Raw genomic sequence first — 23753 nt, 5'->3', positions numbered from 1 at the left:
GGAGTCCTGCTTCAAGTCCCGGTGTAAGGAGGCATGAGACAGCAGCAAGCCGTGGTCAAATGATGTCTGCTGTCTTTCCTTTGGCTCATGAGAGAATACTTGGACTTGGAACAGAAAAGAGACGCAATGGTTATCAGTTTATTTGTATAGCGCATTTCATGCAGAGAGGCAGCTCAAGGTGCTTCATAGTAAAGCCATGCAAAAAGCTCATTTGCATGTGTGAAAATTACACAGAGGGCCTACAGAAGACCTTGATACAGTTCAGGGCATCTCCTATTATATTAAAATTAATTTCATAACTGTGTTTACCATAGGCTAGTAGAATAAAGAGTATGTTTAAGAATGAATATTCAAATTGTAAAGCTCCACCATCGCAACTGTTATCTCCGATTTCCAGAATAGACAGAATTACTGTATGATACCAAACAGTAAAATATTGTCAGATTCTCTGGGAAGAAATGATTGAATTTGTCATTAGCTCAATGCATTTTTGTCTGGATTCTTCACCTGGTTTGGGAGCAGTTTCATCATCTTTAGTATCAGTGTATAGAAAATTTGGGAGAAAACTGTTTTATGTTGCATTTTTTTTAATGTGTTTGCAGGAATTGTTCAGTCAGTGGTTGCACCCATTCTTTATACTGATAACCCCGAGTGAGAGTTCAGAATGAGAGCATACATTAAAAGGACCAATTATAAATGCATCAGCAATAAAACAAAGTCATGCAAAACTTTTATGCTACTCTGTGTTGTTTTGCTTTCAATAGCCTTTCATCTTCCCGTTTATCAGTATAGATTTGATTAACAGGCCATTGTTAAGCTGCTGAGAGCCTCGTCAGACCGAGATCAGCCTTAGAGAACGTCTCATTCTTCTGCTGATAAACACATCTGCATACTCTTAACAGAACCATTGTAAATGACAAGATTAAAGACAGCAAACAGTTCGGTTTTATTCAACCCAATAGGACATCTGATGTAGTATTTGGCAGAGCTTTATAACTTTTTGCACCTATTTAACTCTTTATTCCTGCTCATGGGCAAAAACAAGTCCAAAGTGTATAAACAATCACAGGAATGGGGTGTAAAGTTAAAGCTGTTGTAGTGCATATCTTTGCCCAAAATTATTCTGTCATTATTTTTTGTTCCTTAACAGGAATTAAATCCTCAGCCACAGCGGCATGAGGGCCATATTGTGGCAGGCAAACTAGACAGTCATTACTCCCTTACTGGCTTACATGTCAGGTTATATCAGTACAGTGCAGCCAATAGAAAGTGAAAACAATCCCTGTTAATGCAAATTAAACACATTTTTACTGACAGTTAAGGTCAACCATGTAACACTCCTCCCATGGTTTCCTTCTGTGTGATTGCGTCATCATCCTGTTGTTTTCTTTTTTCTTAATCATAATGAACAGTTTTCTCTCCAGAATGTATTACTTCTCAAGGGAATGCTGTGGAAGCTTTTATAGGCCCCAGGGAAGGATCTGTTAGCGTTTTACAGCTACTGGTGCATGTTTCTTTGTGCATGTGTGTGTGTATTTGTGTGCTCTGAAACTTGTCTTAGTGTCCCCTCCCCCCACTCTCCCTTGTATAATCACGGCTCTTACCTGGCTGTGTGTGTTGTGCAGACACACCCGACTGCCTCATGTCAACCAATCGCAGCTCTAAGACAGACATTCAGGAATTGCACTTCCTGTGTTTGGTGAGAGAAGAATGGAGCAGGGGAGAAGGGGAGAGTTGCCTGCTTTTATCCGGAGGTCAACACAGACGATCATGTTGGCAGTAGAGGGGAGGGGACAGGATTGATTTGTGGTCAGACTCGAAAGCCTTTTGGTGGATTTGCAGGAGATCTGCCTGTTCAGTGAGAGAAGACAGAGAGAAGGAGAGGAGGGGGAAGATAAGTGTCAATCTGTTGAGACTTGTTTGGGAATTTGAGGAGGGAGGGGAGGTGGGGGAGAAACATAGAGAGAGAGGCAGAAAGAGGGAAAAGCAAGGAGTGCTCAGGCGTAAACATAAGGCTTTTCCAAAGAGCAGACTGAGTTTATAGTATCACGAAGAAGAGAGAGAGAGAGTTCAGAGTGAATAAGAAAGAAGAATATTTTTTTCAAGGCACCTAGACAATGTGAACGCAGGGAATGAATTCTTGTCTGTTGTGCAATCCCATGCTTTTGAGCTGAGCTGGACAGCGGGGAGATCAGATCTCCCCAGAATACTACATTCAGGTGAGTGGGCCTGATAACTTTTCATAGATTTCAGGCGGATAGTTTTGTAAGTTTGTGTTTCAGCTTGAACAGTGATTTGAATCTGGTTTTATTGTGGTTTATATGTACCGTGCCTTGACGATGTGTCACAGGCCCTTGCTTTCTGAGAGGTTCATTTCAGTATGGTATGCTTTACAAGTCTTCGCTGCATTCTGAGATGGCTGTGAGAGGGTGTCACCTTTCCTTCTAGCCTGTTTTTTCCTTTTCTAATGTATAACAGTTTGCTCTTTTGGGAATCGTGGTTCTCTGAAGTCAGCCAACATGCCGCAAATGAGTTACTGTGCAACTAGGCTGTGTGACTCAGACTACAGTGCGCAGTAAAGATGGCTCCGAAAAACAATACGTACAGACATTTACTGAACATAACAATACAACAGATGATCTATAATGTTTCCACTGTTTGAATTCACAGCAAAGTTGTTTCAGCTGACATTCTTTGATACTCCAGAGGCAACAGTATCTTTTGTTGGCTAGTTTGTCAGACTATTCCCACTCCACTGTTGATTGTAGTGCTCCCTACATATGCCAGTGAAAAGTCATGTATTACTGAGAATGGATTCACATTTTATCTCTGATTATTCTTAGTTAGATTGTTTATAAAGTGATGATGTGAATATTTTCCAGGTTCTGAAAATTATGGTACGATGGGGACCAAAAGGCAAAACTGGACCCTCTTTGACACTTTATCCAATCCAAACACTGCTGACCGCAAACATCAGCCAGGTGGACAGCTCTCTCGGGACCCCAGCCCAAGACCAGGGACCACTGCCCAGTCAGAGCGAGAGAGAGAAAGGAGCCAAGAGGAGGACTGGAGGAGAGAAAGAGAAATGGAGAGAATGAGGGAAAAAGCAAGATACAAAGGGAAAGATATGGACCCACGAGAGAGATACTCTGAGAGAGACCGGCCTCCTGCACCCAGACCCAGAGAGGCGGAAAGAGAATCGAGGCAAGATGACAAGAGAAACAAAAATGGAAGGCCGCTGTCAAATTTAGAGAAGGAGACCGAGAGAGAAATAGAAAGGGAGAGAAAGAAAGGTGATACGTTTCCCAGAATGAGAAGAGGCAGCAAGGAGAGAGACAGAAGAATGACTGCATGTACCGAGACAGAGGAGGGAAGAGGAGGAAGAAGGCAGATCGATTGGCAAAAAGCGATAGAGATTGATGACTTTGAGAGAGAGCGAGAGAGAGCATGGAGGAGAGAGAGGCAGCGAGATAGAGAGACATACATGCAAGACTCAGGAAGGAAGGCAAGGAGGGAGAGAGAAAATAATAGAGGGAGACCCATGGAAGATGGGACAGCACGGCAAAGCGAAAGACCCAGGGAATCTGATCCTGGTTTACGTGATAGGAGGAGAGAGAGGGATGTAGAGGTCAGTGACCTGTGGGACAGAAGAGAACGGGACGCAGCTAGAGAGAGAGAGAGGCCAAGAACAAACTTGGGAGATAGGGAGGCCAGGGTGCCTTCTCCTCGCAGGAGAAGAGAGCTCTACGCAGACAGAGACAACAGGGAAAAGGCAGAGAGGAGGGAAAGAAACAGGGACACCAAGAGTGAGGGAGACACTGATGAGACAGAAATGAGGAGGAGGAGAGTGAGGGACAGAGAGAGAGAGGAGTTGATGTACCAACACAGCAGAAGTGAGGGGGACAACAAGGGAAGCACCACACGAGAGAGAGAGCGAGAAAGGCAGAGGCACAGTGAGGAGGATAGGCAGAGATACAGAGAGCGGGATCGAGGGAGAGAATCAGATGCATCCAGAAGACAAGATCACAGCAGAGAGAGGAGAGCCGAGAAAGATAGAGAGAGGGACAGAAGAAAAGACAGGGAGGGGGAGAGATGGAGGGATAATATGAGAGACATGAGGGGCTGCAGACAAAATGACAGAGGGTGGCCAGGTGACAGGAGAGAGGGAGACCGATACAGAGAGAGGGAGGATAACGAGAGGAGAAGCAGAGAAAGAATGGAAAGAGAGACCGATCCTAGGTGGGACGATGCAGCAGGCAGAGGTAGCCGATCACAGAGAGAGCCGGCCCCCAGGCCTCCTCCGCGAGCCCAGAGCAGTGGAGAGTGGAGTAGCGGTATGGACAGTGACAGAGGATATAGGATGGGAAGAGACAGTTATGAAGAGAGAGAATCCGGGAGAGAGAGCATGCCAGAAAGCGAAAGAGATGTAGAAGACGAAAAGAGTGGCAGGGGAGCTGCTGAAAGAAGCCGGACGGAGCAAAAAAGAAGTGAGAAACCAGACAGAGATAGAGAGGAGAGGATGAGTGGAGCGTCAGCACAGAGAAGGATGTGGTTAGAGCCACAGAGGGGAAAAAATAGCAAAGAGTCGTCCTTAGAAGATGAATTCATAGAAATGGAGAAACATACGAGGCGGAAAGAGAGGAAAAGAGGAGGAGAAGAGAGAAAGACGGAGTCACAGACATACAGGGGGAGCCAGGGGCGGGGAGTAAAAGAGGAACAAGATGAGAGCTACTCGGACCAAAGCAAGTCTAGAGGGAGACATTGTGAAACTCGGAGGCATGGAGATAGAGAGGAGCCTATGGAGAAAAGAGGAGAAACAGACAGGAGGACAGAGGGTGTAAGTGTAGATGGAGAGGAGGTGGGTGAGGCCTGGAGAGAGAGAGATAAGAGAGAAAAGGGACATCTGTCAGACTGTGATGCAGGGATAGAGGGAAGCCAGCCGAGGGACAGAGAGAGAGAGAATGTGACAGATAACACAGAGGAGAGTGACAGAGAGGAAGAGGGAGGGAGCGATTACTATGCCCGCTCTGAGAGTGAAGGAGGAAGTGAGACAGGGTGGGAGCAAGACAGGGACAGAATGCTGTCAGGAGAGGACGGTTTTATTACTGTGTCCAGCGGCGGAGACGGGGAGGATGAGAGGGAGGACGAGGAGTTCGAGGACTGTAGGGAATTCTGGGAGGTTGGCGCCAACTATGATGACAATCCATCAGCGGGCTTCGAGAGGTATGAGGGAGAGGAGGAAAGGCAAGGGGAATGGGGAGAAGGGAGTGAAGGTAGTGTTGAGGAAGGGGGAGAAAACGGAGTAGGGCAGGAGAAGGAAATGCACCCAAAGTATGTTTTCTGTGTGATTGGGCAAACGCTGCCCCGGTCAAAACCCAATAAGATGTCAGAAATGGATCAGCTGGGCAGAGCGGGAAACATCGACCAGGATTCAGGAAATAGTCAATATGGCAACGATGACATCACTCGGCAACCCAAGAATGACCTGCATCTTGTTCATAGCAGAGATGCTGATTACCCCATGAACAACAACAACAAAGAGACAGAGAGGGACAAGTATAATATGACAAAAGAGGAAAGACCCAACACTGATGAGACATCTAGAGTGGATATCAGATACAGGGTATCCCCAGAATTTGATGATGGAGACACTGGCGATGGAGTGAAGAGCGACGTGGAGCACCCATACGCCAAGATAGGGCCGCTGGGAAGAGACTCACAGACTGAAAAACTCCTCAAAGAGTGGAGGGAAAGAAATGAAGAACAGACAGGAAAGGAGAGTGAACAACTTCCACCAAGCCCCATTAATCCCTATGGTGAGGTTAGTTCTCATGAGATTTTTGTGCCAATTCAACCCGCCTTGGATGGGATTAATTCTGCAACAATAAGTCCTGAGGAGGAGGAGGCCCTCCAGATCCGTATGAGCGGGGCATGGAGCATGTCGGAGGAGGCTAAGCGACACTCCCAGGCTCCCCACCTTAAATGGGCCAAAAATGTAGTGCGAGAGATCCTGGGACCCTCTGAGGAGCAGGCCATTGATGACCCTAATTCAGCACAACAGGGAGGCCAGGAGGTCAGCCAGTCCGACAGAGGCAGCGAGAGACAGGAGCAAGTGGAGGAGATGACAGAGGGCGTTGGAGAGATGCCTATTTATGCCAAAGTGCAAAAGTTGAAAGTGGAAGAGCAATTCTCAGAGCCGGAGTTGGATGAGGGACAGGCGGAGCCACTGGAGTTGGAGGAAATGAGAGGTATGGGGCAGACTTCTGCAGACATGCATACTGAGCAGTTTGCAGCTATGCATGGTGACACATCTACATACACTCATACTGACACACTGTTAGACACTGGAGGGAAGGAAGCTCATAGTCCTCCCATGGACAAAACCACCACACTCTGTGGTGACCTCCAGGTAGAAATGGCAACAAAAGATGTGGTGGTGAGAGACGTTAGTGAGGCGGCAGCTGATGAGGTTAAGATAATAGGAACAGAAGAAGAAATGAGCAGAGAGAAGGAAGTGGAGATGTATCTGTCTGTGAGTAACACACTTTATAAACCTAGCAGCTGCCCTATTCTCAATTATCAACCTGAGTCTAACCTCCCTGACCCTTCTGTAGAGCAAAAGGGTCAGGGGGAGGAAGACAGAACGGGTGGAAGTGAAGAAGAGGGGCAGGGAGAGGAGTCAGAGGAGAAGGACACTGGGGAGGAGGAGGTGGGAAGGACGAGTGGGGGAGAAGGAACAGAGGAGGAGGTCAGAGGGGGTGACGAGGAGGCAGAGAGAATGACAGGTGGCGGGTTGGTGAAGAGCAGCGTCAGTTTCCGAGATTTGGGTCCCGAGGCTCGCATCAGACGAAGGGGAATCCGCAAAACAACCGAAAGAAGAAAAGAAGAGCTTGTAGAGGAGGAAGAAGAGGAAGGTGTTGGAAGGGATCGCAGAACAAGAATATTCTCCACACCAGGTAAAAAGAGACGGTGGAGGATGGAATCGGAGATTCTCTCACCAGCGTTTATTCAGATAACCAAGTAATCACATCACCTTTGATTATCATTTCCAACTATTTGATCATTAATCAGCACCTCAGTGTCGTCTCTAATCATATAACTCATGTCAGGCCAACACATTTCAACTTTGATTGCCACACAGAGGCCACAGCATTTTGAACTGATCCTTATGCAATTATGGCCATGCTTCTGAGGTAAATTACCAGACCCATTATGATCTATCTGTTATTTCCCCCCGCTTTTGTCACAATGAACCTTTGTTGAAGACCTCTGTTTGCAGTCCAAGTTTCTTATTTTGAATCATTTCGTCATCATTGCATGATCTGAACAGATTGTGTGGAAACTGCGTCACAGTCTAGCCACAGGTAGTGGGTGGAGTGGAGGTGGGGAAAGGAGGAAAACCAGAAAGCGAGACGTGACAGACATGTAAAAGGCTGGGGAGGATCCTGTGTGCAATCAGAATATACCTCTTACCCTGGAGCACATCTTATAGATAGACTTTGTTTTGAGGGTTAACATAAGAAACTTTGGAAAGCAAACTAATCCTTGCTGTCCTCTTGTAGTTGGATTCCTATATTAATTATACAAATTACTTTCAGCGGATTTATTTATTTATTTATTTATTTATTTACTTTTGTTAATTCATCCATACACTTACAGCACTTTATAGTAAGCCTATTAGGATACAGCACTAATCAAGACATGGTATTGTATCACAACTGGACAAGTGAATACTTTACTCTTCCAGATGATGACGATGCTCGGAGTGAAAGCTGGGGAGAAGTGGAGCTGAGGTGAGTGAAAGAGTCTTTGATGATATGATAATACATCGCGATACAACACCAGATGTTTCGAGGTACTAGAACTGGCTTGGTCAATGATCAATTAAGGCTCCTTCTTGAACATTTGACTGACTCTGCTTGTTATTGAAAATGAGCAGTGATTTGCACCTGGAGGGTAAAACTGTGGTTTTACTGTTTGAGGGAAATAATGCACTTGTCTCAGACAGTCTGCTCTTGTTTAGACAGTCATCACACTCATAAATGTTGTGACTCTTTCTTGGCATTGCAGGAATGTTTTGGACACAATTGGGAGAAGGAAAAGGAACTCGAAATTTTTTAGTGAGTATCTTTTTATAGAATTTTGATCTATGATCCAGGTTACATGTATGATATTATACGGGCGCTTTAAAATTCCTTGCAGACAGACAAATTACAACTACTTATGTATATTTACTAATATTTTGCTATTACCCTTATGCAGTCCAACCTGTTTTTCATCACTAACTGAACTGTTGCTGATTATGATATGTCAGCAACGCAGTGACTACATATGTCTACAGATTTAATCTGCTCTGACTGTGCGTTTCCTTTAAGTGCGTGTGATTAATCTCTATGTGGATACTGGCTCAGCAGTTGTTTACGTCTTACTCAACACAAGTGGGTTCCGAATTTCAACAGAATACACAAATGAACAGCAGCTTGTGTGTGATTCACAGTTGGTTAATATAATCTTTAAAACTCTTTTTTTCAAACATCCTAAAATGGCAGCAACGTTTTGGACCAGGGACTTATTATGGATATTGCACGAAATGGGGTGTGTGTGTGTGTGTGTGTGTGTGTGTGTGTGTGTGTACGTGCGTGTGGGTGTGCATGCTCCAGGGCTACAGACAGGTTTCTGCAGGCATTTTTATCTCCCAACTTCAGGAAAAAACAGCTGCTCCTGTGGCTTTGCATTCCAACAAGTATGTGTAAAAGGAATGTCAAAGGCAAACATGTCCTCTTGGCTAACCCATTTCTGTCTCTTCTCTCTTTTGCTTCACTTATTTTTTAAAATCTTATTTCTCTATTGCTCCTTCTTCTCTCCCTCTTCTTTCTGTCTGGTATCCCTCCCTTTCTCCCTTTCTCTCAGATGCCGCACAGCTATACCAGCAGTACAGTGAGGCAGCCCAAAACATTGAGATCCTGCGCCAGTCCCGCTCCGATGTCCTGTCTACGTGTGAGGATCACAGCGTCCACCTCGTCGCCCCACTCCCCTCTTCCTCTCCCTCTTCCTCCCCAGCTCCTTCACCCCCCCCTGCCCGCAGACCACTCCCTCCCCTGCCACCCGTCCCCCACCCCCACTCCTTGTCACATTCAGGCTCTATCTCCAGTACCACTGGCAGTACCAAGAGTTTGCCCGTCCCTGAGCGCCCAAAGATTGAAGGCAGGCCTTCCTCCCCACGTCTGTCCATCTCTCTCACCCAGTCGGCTACGTTGTGGCGGGAGTTGCCTGCAGTCAGGAACAGTGGTGGGCTGGAAGACCTCACAGAGGACCAGAGGCGCCTACAAGAGGTAACATGTGACCAAGTGCTACTTCTGAATGCGCCACCGTTTGCTAAAATCCAAAAATTGAAGATTAATTCTTTACACAGTTTGTGAGAGTTGGTGTACAACAGGTGAAAATGTTCAGTCTCATTTCTATGAATAATCTGCAGTGCGAGAATCATTTCATGTGAAATTTGTCTCTTCCGTCAGAGGAAAGCTACCGGTATGACATCTCAGTGTAACTCTGGGGAATCCACTGTAATAAATCCACAGTTTACTGGCAGAGGAAGGATGACAGTGTCTTTTTCCCAAGACAGTGATTGCATATATATTGTGTTTCCAGCATTGCAGGTGTTTGCTTGTAGAGTTGGATCATTTCCAGGCATTGTGAAAACTGGAGCCTTTGGTAGACGCTCTCCTCAATTAGTCATATTCTTGTAAAGAGGCACCAGTGCTTCGAGAAAAGTGACTAATAGTGATAACTGCCCAGTTTTTCAACTTCTTTCACTTCCATTTTCCCCCCTTTCCTCTCCAGGTGAGGTTTGAGGTGGTGACCTCAGAAGCCTCCTACTGCAGGAGTTTAGACATCGTGGTGGAACATTTTGTCAAGTCCAAACAGCTGGGGGTGCTGTTGACCACCCAGGACAGGAACTGGCTGTTTTCCCGGCTGGCTGATGTTCGTGCCATCAGTCACAGGTTAGAGATGTCAATTCTTCGTCAGAGCTTTGCATTGTATACCTGTCAGACAGAAAAAAAAGTTCATGTAAATGTTGGCAGATGTTTTGAGCATGTTTGACAGGTCATGAATCCTCCATATTTGAATTGTGCTGGTTGAGTGTAAATTTTGAAAAATTCTATGTGTATTTCCTTTCAGCTTCCTCTCAAAACTGGAGGAGCGGGTGGAAAATGACATCATGCACTTTACGGTGTGTGATATCATCGCTCGTCATTGTCAGCGCTTCAAAATGGTTTATGTGCCCTATCTCACCAACCAGTCATACCAGGATGCCACCTATCAGAGACTGATGTAAGCCACTGCTCCATTAATACCACACATATGCATTACTGACGTACATGTGGTCCTGTGAAAGAATGTCATAGATGCCACAAAGACCACAGCACAACCATAGACTTTCACTAAAGCTTAAATGCACCTTATTTCATTCAGTTAATGTGTTTTATTAACAATGGATGATGATCAGAATCAGAATCAGAATCAGAATGACTTTATTGTCCCCAGGGGAAATTTGTCGCAGACTCCAGTACCTCAGCTGCGAGTACAGTACATTACACTCAAAACAACAATTAAAATACAGAAAGAAAAAAGCACAAGACATAACGAGTCCGTGCCTGACTTCGCACAAGTCATTATATTGCATCGGCCCACTTGTGCTTAAAAAGTGCATGAGTCCATAGCACTGCAAATACACTTGTTGAGCCTGAGATACATGAAAATAAATACAATTATAACCATGGAAACCCATGACAGCATACAACATAGTTAGGTCATCACAGTAAAAAAAAAAAAAAAAAAAGTTGTTAATACAACTGTCGATTTCTCTATTTCTCTCAGGAATGAAAATGCAGGCTTCAAGAGAATAGTGGAGAAATTAGAAAGGAGTCCTGTTTGCCAAAGACTTCCTCTTCGCTCCTTCCTTGTGCTCCCCTTCCAGAGGATCACACGAATTAAGCTGCTGGTCCAGGTGTGTATGTGTGTGTGTGTGTGTTGACGTGCATGTAGCCTTTTTTAGTGATGAATCCCGGTTTAGCATGTTTTCTGCTATTCTTCTGGTCTAACTTGTTGCTTTCTGTTCATAGAACATAGTGAAGAGAACGGCTCCAGATACTGAGGAGGTGATACAGGCCATCAAAGCTTTGAAACTACTGGAGAAAGTAAGTTCTCTTTTTCGTCAGACATTAGTATGGTCTCACTGTAATTTGATATTACCGTACAATATTTTGGGCTCACGTCTGACGTTCACTCATCCATTTCCTAGCTAATACAAGAAAGCAATGACAGCATTACTCAGATGAAGAGCATCGAGTCACTGGTCTCTCTTAGTGCGAAGGTGGACTTTGAGTGCAGGGTAAGTAATGACTACATTTCCCACTGCCCTCTCAAACATGATTTATTATTTTTTTTATTTATTTTTTTGGTACACAAAACAGATTCTGGATCCAATCGTCTTTCAGTTCAAATTCAAGCTCTTAATCACTGTTTACAGTCTCAAAGGTCAGTTTGAAGGGAAAGAAAATAGGGGAGCAAAATGACTGCCTTTAAATGTCTAACACCAGCACTGACTGTTTTTGCATTCAAGGGCTCTTCTATTATGGATTTTTTTTAATTAGTTAAGATAGATTGTTGTGGGGTTTTTTATGCTGCACTAAATTTGAAAAAAAAAAAAAAAAAAAAAAAAAAATTCTAGCCATACTTGGGTAACTTTCCAGCATTTTCTGGCTTTTTGAAGCAAGGATAACACAGTATATGCACCCCGAGTGTTCATAATTTTGGCCATTTTGAATGAATGATTTCTTTTTCTTTTTCTTTCTTTTTTTTTTTTTTTTACAGTGATGCTATTAGGACATCAGAGATGAACAACAAAAATGAAACTCTCACTTTCTCTCTCCTTCTCATGTGTGTCTGTGTTACAGACTCTTCCTCTGATCAGTCAGTCACGGCGGCTGCTGCGGGAAGGGCTGGTCACTGAACTGATGGATTTCTCTCTGAAGGAAACAGAGAGGAATGTTTACTTGCACCTGTTTAACGACTACTTGCTGCTTTCACTACACAAAGAGTGAGTCAGCAAATATGAGCACATGCCGCCATTACTGTCAATGCTGTAATTCAAACAATAGCAAGCATACAGTATTTTGGGTCGTCTTTATGACTATCATTTGTGATCTCCATAACTTTTCCTTTTCTCTTCTTGTTTTTCTCCTCTTATCTCTCTTAACACACCCTCTCTGTCCCCTTGCTGTATCCAGAGGGGGAAGGTTCACAGTGATAGATCATGCCCCCGTGTCAGATCTGCGTGCAGAGAACTGCCGTGTCAAACTTCACTCCCTGCAGAAGAACCTGTTTCGCCTCCACCTCTCACACAAAGCCCTGCTGCTGAGAACGGACAACCAGTAAGAGACTGGGAGGGCAGGGAGTGTCTGTATTGTGACGACAGAAAGTGACTGAATTCTTGTGTCCATGCATCTAAGCGCAAGCCATATTGCCAAAAAACTGTAAGGTCTTGCAGAGGACTCACGTGTGCTTCCTCCCTCAGGAGTGATAAGCTGCGCTGGATATCAGCTGTTTCCCGGCCTCATCCTGAAATAGATTTTTCTGCTGCTCAAGGTACACATCCTGGTTTACATGTAACAAATGAATGAATTATCACTACTAATAATAGAAAGACGGACTTGAATTTGAATTCTGAAATATTTTCTTTTCCACTCAGATTTTACCCAAATGCAGTGTATTAGGGCCTTTGTTGCTCAGCAACCGGATGAGCTGTCCTTAGAAAAAGCTGATATCATACTGGTGCACCAACAAAGCAGTGACGGTAAGAGAAACTATCTTTGCCATGGTTCTCGTTTGCAAAGTATCACTCATGTGTGCATTGTTTACATTGTGGAACTGCTTTGAATGTTGCAATGTTGTTGAAGTATGAGGAATTCATTTTGTTTGTGTTGGACGCTTTCCTGCTCCCAGGTTGGGTGGAGGGCACCAGACTGTCTGACCGACATCGTGGCTGGATGCCCGAGTCCCATTTGGAGACCATTACCAACCCCAGAGTCCAACAGCGCAACCTGTCAGATGCCCTCAAACTTACAACAGTCACAGCTGCAGTTTGAGAGAGTGAGAGAGAGAGAGAGAGTCAGTCAGGATCTGAACAGAGGGACATCTCAGATGCGCAGAGCAGGATGAGAGTCACAGCTGTATGCCTCAAGTTCCTGGAGGCTGGACCGTGGTTGGTGATATACTCCAGCGTTGGATTTCCATCTCCAAACTGTTTTGAAAAGCGTGCAACAGCTGTTGTGCTGTATTGATACACGTGAAAGTAGCATTTGGTCTTGTTTGTTTCACTTTGTGGGCTATTTACCCAGTAGGAAGCAATGTCCGAGGACAATGAACAAACTGTCATAGAGGCCTGCCTGAAAGGAACTTGATACTGTCTTGGGAATGTGAGAAGCATGGGACACAAAGATGCATTCTCTACAATAACTGTATATGCATTACAGACAGCCCATCACACGTACTGATATACCAATGGAGTGTTGTTTTGGAAAAAAAAAAATGCTTTAAAGGGAGATTGCTGTTTGCAAGAAATGTCACTTTTAGATAAAGTACCATTCCTGTATATTGAATTCAGTGGTTTACGGTGCATGCCTGTTGATGACTATGCTCCTCTATGCAGGAGACCAGACAGAAAACATGCAAAAATATCCCACCTTTTAAAGAGTTAAGTGCAATGTCAATATGTGCAGAACACTGTACGTTATAATGAATACAATGAGAATATTTCATGAAATTAAAATTTGTTTTAAAAAAAAAAGAATAAGAGCCTGTGCAGAATTTATTTCAAGACGGTAGTAATTTGATAATTAAGGATGTTTTTGATTATTTTAAGGTATGACCACTGCAATAAACAACGTTGCTTATTCATAGAAAGAAATAATGATGCTTATTCATAGAAAGCGTAGCTGTGTAACACGTTATTAAACAGCTCCAATATGACAACTTGATAAGCCACCGTTTACAGAACAAGTTGTACAGTAAATAACCAAGACATGCGTGCAGGAACGTACCCTGGTTAGGGCGTGGCCATGTCCTGGCTTGGCCCAGTTTCCCAGCTCTAGTTATTGGCACGTCGCACTGTCAATCATGTAAAAGGGGCGTAATCAAAGCTAGAGTGACAGTCACAGCGGTCCAATGAACGCGTCGTAAGGCTTCCGCTAGTTCCCTCCAATTGGACACATCCAGCTGTCTATCTGCGTTCGCGTCTCCCATTGGTCGCAATCCAAGTGGGAGGGCGTTCCACTATTTGTTGTTGTTTTTGTGCAGAAGCAGCGGAGCAGTCGACATCTTAAACATTAGATCGTTTTTCCCAGACGCTATGAAGATATTTTGAACTATAAATTTTCACCACGGGTATTTTGAGAGACAATTAGCCACACGAAGAACCGTTGGGAAAATAGCTCAATTTGCGCCCACACCAGTAGAAATCGGGTTTTGTTTTCATTTTGTTTAAAGGTACGTGTCTTGTTTGTTTCGCCAGCTGCGGCTAACGGGTTAGCGTCGCCGTTGTTAGCTAGCAGCCTCGTCTAGCTGACTTCGGCTCCTCGCTGCATGTTTTCAGTAACCTAACAAGGTGTACACAGTTTCCTTACCAGAAAATAGTTTCTTCTGTAGCTGGTTAGTTAGCCTCGGGTGTAACGTTACACAGAATAGCAGTCTTGGCTGGAAAACAGCGAACGCCAAGCTTTGGTGTGGAAAGTGACGTGGCCTCTCCTCGAGGTAGCCTACATGAGAAATTATGACGACCCACCCCAATCATGTTCATTTGCCGACTAACAAAAACAAAAATGAGATATAGATTATTTGCAGTGTCGTTTTGTGAGTGGGAGTCAACACAAACAGGGACACTCTACCTTCATCATGTTTCTTTATGTCGTGTCCGTGTCTCCACTGTTGTTGTCACCCCACCTGCAGTATAATAATGTGACAGTTTCTTGGGTAGGTAGGTAGATACTTTATTCATCCCGCAGGAAATTCACATTTTCTTCAGCAGTATCCACAGATTACAGATTAAGTAAATAAATAAAAAAAAAAATAGAAATAAAGAATAAGATCTAAGTATAACAGAATAAGATCTGAGTACAACAGAATAACCTAAGTACAACCCAGTGTGCAAAAAGCAATGTGCAACAAAAAAAAAAAAAAAAAAACAGAAAAAACCGTGTGCATGGGTGTATAAAATGTGCATAGAGGTAGGTCAATGTGCAAATTTAGAAGAAAGCATAGAGGTAGGTCAGTGTGCAAATTTGCATAATTATGCATAATTATGTCTTAAGTATAAAGATGTTGTTAGAAGAGATTGCTCTATTTTGGTGGGCCTTGAGATGAAATACCTGGGAACCCCGTTGTTTATGTGGTTTATTTAACAAGACTCCCAGTTTTGACAGCTCTATATGGTCTGCACAGGACACCTGATAACATTTCTCTATAGACTCTATAAATAACCGGTGGCTGCATCACATTCCCAATGCTCACATCTCTTCAGCTGTCAATACAAGTTGTCCCCTCAGTGCGCTGGCTGCATGAAGTCAGCCAGCCTTCTCAGTCTTTTGTGTACTTGATAAATAATGCCATTGTTGGAGAGCTAATGTTTTCTTTCCCTTTCTCTCTTTTTTTTTTCCCTCCCAGATGGGCAGTCCGTACCAGCGCTCAGTACCACTAGAGGTGAGGAGAGCAGAGGGAGAGAGAGTTCGGGCTAAGCATCCTGACAAGATACCGGTCAGTATGATGTGACAGCTGCTGCTTTAGTCTGTCTTTTTATTTCTTCCACTCACTGTAGGTAATTTGACTGAATTTGACAGATCAGGTGGTGTGATGTGTAGACTGTCATTGTGTCGTAGGCCTAAATGTAAAAAGGGCGTAGAGGATATTTGCTATTTTGCGGTCACGTCTTCTAATTCAGTTCATTAAGTGAGATCTTTATCTGCATTGTCTGATATCAGATAAGTGTATCATAATACAAGCTGGAATTATCTACGTCAGCTGGCATTTCAGCACGTGAATGCACTCTAATCGACAGCTGATAACCCCTGTGCCTCCTTAATCAGATCATTGTGGAGCGGGCTGCGAGGTCACGAGCTCCTGACCTGGACAAGAAGAAATATCTAGTGCCCTCAGATCTAACAGGTGAAATACACACACACACACACACTCGAAATCAAATCTTCCCTATCTGCCTTTTAATATGTACAATTTTTGGGGCTGTTAAATATTTTTGGATGTAACAATCCCGCTAATTTTTGTCAGAAGATTATGGGTTTCCTGCTATTTGTGTCCCTCTGCTCCATCTCTGATTATAGCTGGAATCCTGTTGGGAGCAGGCGTGTGTGTTGTTGCTTTCTCCCTGCATGCCACAACACTGCTGACCAGCCAATGACCTTGTCAGCTCCCACCATTTTCTTGTCGTGTTCCTCTTAAGAAGTGAAAGTATTAAAGCGTTCATTGTATGTTTCCCTCACTGACCATTTCTTCTTCTCACTCGCTCTCTCTCACTGCCTTATGTGTTTTTTTAGTGGGTCAGTTGTGCTTCCTGATTCGACAGCGTGTGTCTATGAGACCAGAGGAGGCACTCTTCTTCTTTGTCAACAACTCCCTTCCCCCGTCCAGCTCCCCACTTTCTGCTGTTTATGAGGTAACTACACACTTCCACACAATCACATGTGCATCTGCCCCTTGTACACACAAGCACACTTCTCTTCCCGATCTCCTTGCCTTGTACGAACACACACACACACACACACACAAACACACACACACACACACACATTCGCAAAATACCCCAGGAACACCATTTTCGTAATTGACAATCAGTATCGTCCAGTCATGCTATTTGTGAGTTTGCAAGTTCCCTTCTCAGAAAATGTCGAGTTTCAGCTTACACACATACACACACACAAACACATTCTTCACCCTTCCCCCTCAACTCAACATACCAAAAATCACTTTGGTGCTAGACAGTTTTAAGATGAACCTGATTGGCTGAGGTGTTGACTCACACTTTATGTTCATATCGAAATAGAGTGACAGCAGTTCAGTTAACATTTACTTCAAGAAAAACTTGGGCTTTAAAGGCCAAATCCTTAGCTGTAACACTGTTTACAGCTAAAACACTGCCGTGCTTCTGCGGGCTTTGTTTGCATCTTGATTAATTGGATTGATCATATTCAGTTAGTTTGAAGTTCATTTGAAATAAATAAGAAGAGGCACCATGTGACACTGTGTGGAAAAACATGCTGCTTGTATCTTTTATGTCTTAGTAGTAGTAAGAACTGTTTTGCTCATTAAGTGAATTTAATCTGGTGAGTGAGTGTGTGCGCAGACTCAAAAAAGTACTAAAAGTACACTTGACTGATGGGATATTATGTGTTTTTGTGTTGTGTTTCAGGAACACCATGAAGAGGACCTGTTTCTGTACATGACCTACAGTAATGAGAGTGTCTACGGTGCCTGAGGGAGATCAAAGGAAGGGTGTGGAGGAGGAGAAAGAGACAGAGAGGAGAGATAACGATAGAGGGCACAGGGGGAAGTTAAGGGTCTTTGTAATGCTTCATACCACTATTATTCTCTATGATATTAGTCTTGCTAAGATAGCTACATGGTGGATGAAAGCAGAGGGGTTGCACAGGGGGTTTACCTTTTTCAGTATTTTGGGTTGAGCATATTGTGTTTCAGTATACTTTCAGTTATATTGAATCCCTCCTACTTGGTGAAATAAGAAAGAAGAGGTGTGCAAAAGAAAGTTAAATAAAAAACACAAAAAAAAAAAAAAAACACAGTGTAACAGAAAGTCATCCAGAATGATTTGGAAAGAGCTCTCTTAATTGTCATCTTTCTCAGTCATCTGTATTTAATGCAAATAGTATTTTTTTGTAAATTAATATCAAACTTTTGTGGAAAATAAAGTTACAAATGTATAAAGTTCTGATTTGTTTTTTTGTTTTTCTTCTCCAACTGTGTACGTGACCTTGTCTTTGCATGCCAGTTTTATGGTTGTAGAAATTATATGTTCATATCAAAGTCTCCACAGTCATAAATGTGCTTTGTTCTTGCCATCTACTTATTTGGCACTGCACAACTTGATTTTAAATGACCGGCCCCTGGTGATCAAACAATGAGGATGTTCAAATAACGCCCCTTATTAAAGTGTAACTCAAGGGAGGGTGAAAAAGAGAAAGGAGAAATCCTCATGAGGAAGTACTCAGACTTCACAGATTGGATAAAGTAGACACACTGGACATTTTTGGGCTTTGGAATATTTTGAGCAGTTTTTCTTGTAATTACTAAAAAAATTGATATCAACATACTTTTGCATCTAGAGTGTAATTAGCTTTCGTGTTGGTGCAAGAAAAAGGTTATATAACAGTTTGCAACAGGCCAGAAAAACTTTCCAGGGAAATCGAAAGTTAGACAGAAGAGGGGAGCCAGTCATGGAGCTGCAGGAGATCCCCCAGGAGAAGGGAAAAGAGACAGGCAAATTGGGAACAAGTGAAGAGATACTCGTGTCCAACACTGAAGGTACAAGTTCAGTTTCATCTCAACATAATAATGCATTTTGCCCTTGTTTGCATTTTTTTTTTAATGAAACACAGAAAAAACAATTAGTCCAAACTAAAACTAGGGAGACTGTATATACATATGCATATATATTTCATTTCTAATGTTTTGAATGTTGAGAAACAAATTTCCAGTGATTGAACTCTTTTTGAATTTGTGTCTCTGTATGGCTGTCTGTCTGTAGAGGAAGCAGAACAAAACATCTACACCAAACTCCGAAGTCCTTCTGAGGACGTTTATGAGGAGGCAGTTCAGGGTGGAAATCTGCTCAAGGAAAAACCAGGTACACTTTAAGCAGTTAAAGCAGTTAAAAAAAAAAAAATCATCCGCCCAGCAAAACAGTTTTCTATTAACTATGCAGCTGCAGGCAACCCTGCTTGCTGGAAAGGTGCCGTGCACTTCATGGCCAGCTCTCGGGGGGGTAACATGGAAGGGCGCAAGGGAGTAATTTCACCTAGGACGCCAACATAGGCAGAGCCGCCACTGTCTGTGAGGGGTAATTTAGTGCTAAAAATGTCCCATATTAAAGACTAATAGACAACTGAGTTTCCCCATGTAATACAAGTGTTAATACAACATATTTCTTACACACCTACCTTCATGCTGTTGGGCACAGACTTGCAGAGAAAAAGGATAGATTATTTCCAAAAGGTCCTCTGTGATGCAATGCTGCAAACGGTATTTTCCTTTGAAAGTCGGGGCAAGAGTTCCACATTTAATTTGCCAGAAATTTAACGTCAGCTGAAGTCAAGTAGGATAAAAGAGTTTTTGTATCATCTTTACTGTATCATTGAATTGACTGCATCACTGCGTTATCGCGGATGTATTATCATTAGTGTTGCTGCTTCATTGCAACACACAAATAACATTCATAGATCAACAGTCGACAGTGTTTCTCAGAAAACGAGCAAAAGGGAAAGAGAAAAGGAGAAGCAAAGTAATGGCAAAATGTGTCAAAGACATCCTTTGAAAACCACAGTCTGCAATGGCAGTTCTGATTCCTGGCAGGGAAAAATGAGCTGTCATTAATGATACTGCTGACATTGCAGTGGTAAGCATATTATTACTGTTACAACAGACATAAAAAACATACTATAACTGGAACACTGTCAAGTAATATTCACCCTTCATCTGAAATATATTTGTTTTCTGAAATGGTTTTGTAGGTAGGCATGCAAATCTACTGTCATAACCTGACCAACGGTTCACACAAATGAAGCAGACTACACTGCATGTATGAGTGAAGAACAGTGTTTGTAGCTGTGGCTGCTGGAAACCAAAAATAAAACAGCCAAACCACACCAAAGCAAACAACACAAGCGACAGCAGAGTAGAACAGAAGTGTGAGACAGTCCGCTTTAAGTCCCTGAGAACCAATGCAGGTGTTTTTGTTAAAGTCAGCCGATCAGACCTCGAATCAGGTCCATGTTGGTCTGAGCTCAGCTTGAGCCAAGATGACTCAGCTTTGACCAAAGTCAATTGTGGGAAAGGTTTCCCGCCACAACAGGTGGAACCAAACTGTCTTAGGAAGCCAGTGAAATGTCAGTCCAGCATAATCTGCGTACGCCCCAACGTCTGATCAGACAACTTGACTGAAAACTCTTGCAAGGGTGCAGCTGGGCAGCAGCTCGCCCAGGTACTCCTCACTTCACTGACAAACCCACACCCTGCCTGTCAGCCATCTGATAAGAAAACAAAAATACAAGACGAGACAAAGCTGGAGGGAGTTATCTCACTGTCTACCAACTGGTAGCCTTGCAAAGTACAGAGGGGAACTGGCAGGGCTGGTGACGTGCAGGTAATCTAATTGAAAAACCAGAGACTAGTCCAGGACAAACACAACAATACAAGACAAAACATTAAAGTGAATGAGCAAAAACGTGCCAAGTGATAAAGATAAGATAAGATAAGATATTCCTTTATTAGTCCCACAGTGGGGAAATTTCAAGCATTACAGCAGCAAAGTGGATAGCAAAATATGAAGCATAATTTACATTATAAACAGTATAAACAGATTACAATTAAAATATTACGAGCAAGAGGAAATTCCCAAAGATGCTCTCTCCAGAGCCCCTGGAAGAAGTTTAAAATCTGCAAGGGAATCAAGCTGGAAAGCTTCAGTTCCTGATGATTCATGAGCCTTTGATATTCATTAACCCTCCTATAATAGGAGGGTTAATGAATAATGTTTGGGGTCAATTTGACCCCAGTCAATGTTTAACGTCTCTAAATAAATGATTAACATCATTTTTTGCTTCATATTTAATGAGTTTCCCAAATGTAACACCAGGTACTACCAGGTAAACATGAAATTCACATGATGATATGTTTTCAATGTCCTGTACACACTTTGTAACGCATCGGTTATAAATAACAAAAAACTGTACTTAGAAATAATATAAAGCCATTAAAACACCAAAAATTAATATATCTTTCCAATTTTAGGTCCAGCAGTGAGATTTTACAGTGATTTGCATATTTTTTCATAGTAGTGTAACAGGAATACTGGATGTATAAGTGGGGGTGAGAGGGGGGTTATGTTTTATTTAAAAACCTGAGAACACCGCAATTATACTGTCACGTTATTGTCAGCTCTGTTATCAGGTACTGTAACTGCTGTACAGTTTTGCAATCACAGTGGAGGAGGTCGCGACATGCCAGGCTTGCTTCTGGTAGTGTGGTCCAGTGAACTTCCCATCCACCTGAAAGAATCAGAATCAACTTTGTTGTCACGTGACACATTTTACAGGTGTAAAAAAAGTGGGTTAAATTATTCATTCATTCATTCATTCTGTGTCCTTCCTCTTCCACCCCCAGTCACCTGGGGAGGGGAGTTCAGGGACTGCAACCATGGCCTGTCCCCAGCAGTGACCAGCTTGGTAGGCTGCCCTCTTTGTATGTAGTGCTGCTTGTGTTGGGGGGAGTCCACCAATCGTTCTACCTTTTTGGGTGAACAGCTGCTTGATTCCTGGCTATTAGTGCGGTCATGCAGGAATACCACAAATCACTCAAGAGGCTCCATCCAGTCATCTACGGCATCTGGTGTGGTAGCCAAGGCACAGAAGGCACGAGTCACATCACTGAAGTTCTTCCATGTATCCCATGTTGTCTTCTTACCCCTGCCTCCAAATGATGACACAGTGTCAAAACCAGCATGATGAGTGCTGATTACCTGTTTCTCAGTGGCAAGGGATGTAACACAAGTTGCCAGGAAGGAGAACAGCTCAGCTTTGTTCTCATCAATTCGTAGATACTCCAACCAATTCCCAGGAATTGCACTGGATCACTCAATGTGTCAACAAATTCCTTTCTCTCTCTTGCTGCATGTTTCAGCCTTCAGCGTTTCCATTTAACCAGACAATACCCCACAAAATTTCCCATGAAGAGAAAAAAAACCTGCCTCTAATTGACTGGCCTCCAGTCCAAGAAAAATCCAAGTCTCAACAAGAAAATATCGTTCCTGAAGAATGACTGTTCCTTGTTCTCAAGGCTCTACATTGCATCACAGACATGTGATAGAAATCTGGTTGAGTTCTTTGAGCATGAAAACCAGGCATGTCCACCAGCACTGTCACAAATGGGCAAGCTGAGAACTGGTACCAAGTCGAATTTGGTGGGCTGTTTGATGGACCTGGTTCCTTCACATGAAAATGCATCCATTCCCACTGTCCAGGTTATCATTCCTGTGGTAGCCAAGGCACAGAAGGCATCAGTCACATCACTGAAGTTTTTCCATGTATCCCATGTCGTCTTCTTGCCCCTGCCTCCAAATGATGACACATTGTCAAAACCAGTAAAGGCAAGGAACATTAGCAAGGCTACACATCGATCTGGGCCTAATGTCCTCGCCATCTCATGAGTTGCTAAATGCCAGAAACTCTTCCCAGCTCCAAAGGCAACCCACAGCTGAGCAATGTTGAGGCGTTGGGCTGCCATCACTGCCAGTACCAGCACATCTGTGTCAACTGTGCATATAGAGAGGTTGTCATACCCTTCCTTCACAGCATCTTCCAGGTGTAGTATGATGTGTGTATCAGCCTCCACATGTGTGCATGGTGCAAAACCTGATGTATCTTGGGGCTGAGTACAGACGACTTCAGCATGATGAGTGCTGATTTCCTGTTTCTCAGTGGCAACGGATGTAACACAAGTTGCCAGGAAGGTGAACAGCTCAGCTTTGCTCTCATCAATTCGTAGATACTCCGACCAATTCCCAGGAATGGCACTCTCTTGTTGAGACCTGGATTTTTCTTGGACTGGAGGCCAGCCAATTAGAGGGAGTTTTTTTTCTCTTCATGGGAAATTTTGTGGGGTATTGTCTGGTTAACTAGAAATGCTGAAGGCTGAAACATGCAGCAAGAGAGGGAAAGGAATCAAGATCCTAGGTGGTCTAGAACCTGAGTTACAGGTAAAATCACAGCAGGTGGCAGCCATTTTGAAAAATGGTTGCCACGGTTACCACGGGACAAATCTGCGATGGCCCTATAGCCAAAAATGATCCTTAGGGCATGCTCTAACAGTGTGCCAAATTTCATGCTTGTATTGTGAAGTGCACGATTCCATCAAAATATTGCACGTAGCTGCTGGATTAGAAGTCAAAGGAGAAAAAGATTCACCAGTGACAAAAAGAGAGAGAAAAAAGCATTTGGCATATTTCAAATGACTTCAAAATAATTGCCTAACAGAGTGGAGTGGTGAATAAAAAAGTGGATTCACCAGTAATGAAAAAAAAAGTTTGCTAGTGAAATATATTATATTAAATTGGTAGCAGATAAATAAACTGGTAAAGACAAACATCATGTTTGGAATACATAAACCCTAGAGCTCTGCCCAACCATCACTTCCTTCCCCAAAAACAACAACAAAAAAAGAAAAGCAACAATTCCCTGCGCATTCACGATGACAACATGTCATGATACCAAAACCAAAACCAAAACTGCTACCGTCAGCACATTTTAAACAGTATAGGAAGCAAACTTCTCAACTGTGGAAACCCCACTGGGAAAAATTTGTTTCTGTTTTATTTTTAGAAAATTGTTTTTCCAAACAGTATTTGCAAAAAAAAAAAAACACAAAACAAAAAAAACAGTAAAGCTTTATACTGGCAA

General features: G+C 43.1%; 2 protein-coding genes across 3 annotated transcripts; both read left to right on the top strand.

Annotated features, from left to right (window-relative positions):
* The first annotated feature begins 1656 nt into the window (after positions 1 to 1656).
* On the top strand, positions 1657 to 13836 carry arhgef5 (Rho guanine nucleotide exchange factor (GEF) 5). 2 transcript variants are annotated; one of them, XM_030072964.1, is made up of 15 exons: positions 1657 to 2219; positions 2883 to 6956; positions 7748 to 7793; positions 8071 to 8120; positions 8911 to 9332; positions 9841 to 10001; positions 10180 to 10332; positions 10879 to 11008; positions 11124 to 11198; positions 11303 to 11392; positions 11958 to 12100; positions 12291 to 12434; positions 12578 to 12648; positions 12752 to 12856; positions 13006 to 13836. In XM_030072964.1, exons 2-15 carry the CDS (start codon positions 2903 to 2905, stop codon positions 13146 to 13148), a joined length of 5787 nt encoding a protein of 1928 aa, XP_029928824.1. In that variant the 5' UTR covers positions 1657 to 2219; positions 2883 to 2902; the 3' UTR covers positions 13149 to 13836. The 2 variants fall into 2 exon arrangements, with proteins under 2 accessions (XP_029928824.1, XP_029928825.1); XM_030072965.1 differs by having other exon boundaries at positions 1659 to 2219; positions 2883 to 6248.
* A 506-nt stretch (positions 13837 to 14342) lies between these two features.
* LOC115374283 (gamma-aminobutyric acid receptor-associated protein-like 1) lies at positions 14343 to 18010 on the top strand. The gene is made up of 5 exons (XM_030073139.1): positions 14343 to 14547; positions 15721 to 15810; positions 16140 to 16218; positions 16605 to 16723; positions 17477 to 18010. The coding sequence occupies exons 2-5, from the start codon at positions 15721 to 15723 to the stop codon at positions 17540 to 17542; spliced, it is 354 nt and encodes a 117-aa protein (XP_029928999.1). The 5' UTR covers positions 14343 to 14547; the 3' UTR covers positions 17543 to 18010.
* The last annotated feature ends 5743 nt before the right edge of the window (positions 18011 to 23753 follow it).

This window comes from Myripristis murdjan, chromosome 16, assembly GCF_902150065.1.
Source record: "Myripristis murdjan chromosome 16, fMyrMur1.1, whole genome shotgun sequence".
Classification (NCBI taxonomy): domain Eukaryota; kingdom Metazoa; phylum Chordata; class Actinopteri; order Holocentriformes; family Holocentridae; genus Myripristis; species Myripristis murdjan.
The sequence above is the reverse complement of the archived record's forward strand: the minus strand, read 5'-3'. Positions and strand labels throughout refer to the sequence as shown.

Excerpts from the sequence above, each read along its gene's own strand:
- LOC115374283 (XM_030073139.1), top strand. The coding sequence starts at position 15,721 with ATGGGCAGTCCGTACCAGCGCTCAGTACCACTAGAGGTGAGGAGAGCA. Across the intron at positions 16,219-16,604 it reads AGTGCCCTCAGATCTAACAG|TGGGTCAGTTGTGCTTCCTG; the intron begins GTGAAATACACA and ends GTGTTTTTTTAG. Across the intron at positions 16,724-17,476 it reads CACTTTCTGCTGTTTATGAG|GAACACCATGAAGAGGACCT; the intron begins GTAACTACACAC and ends GTTGTGTTTCAG.
- arhgef5 (XM_030072964.1), top strand. The coding sequence starts at position 2,903 with ATGGGGACCAAAAGGCAAAACTGGACCCTCTTTGACACTTTATCCAAT. Across the intron at positions 12,435-12,577 it reads CTGCTGAGAACGGACAACCA|GAGTGATAAGCTGCGCTGGA; the intron begins GTAAGAGACTGG and ends TTCCTCCCTCAG. Across the intron at positions 12,649-12,751 it reads AGATTTTTCTGCTGCTCAAG|ATTTTACCCAAATGCAGTGT; the intron begins GTACACATCCTG and ends TTTTCCACTCAG.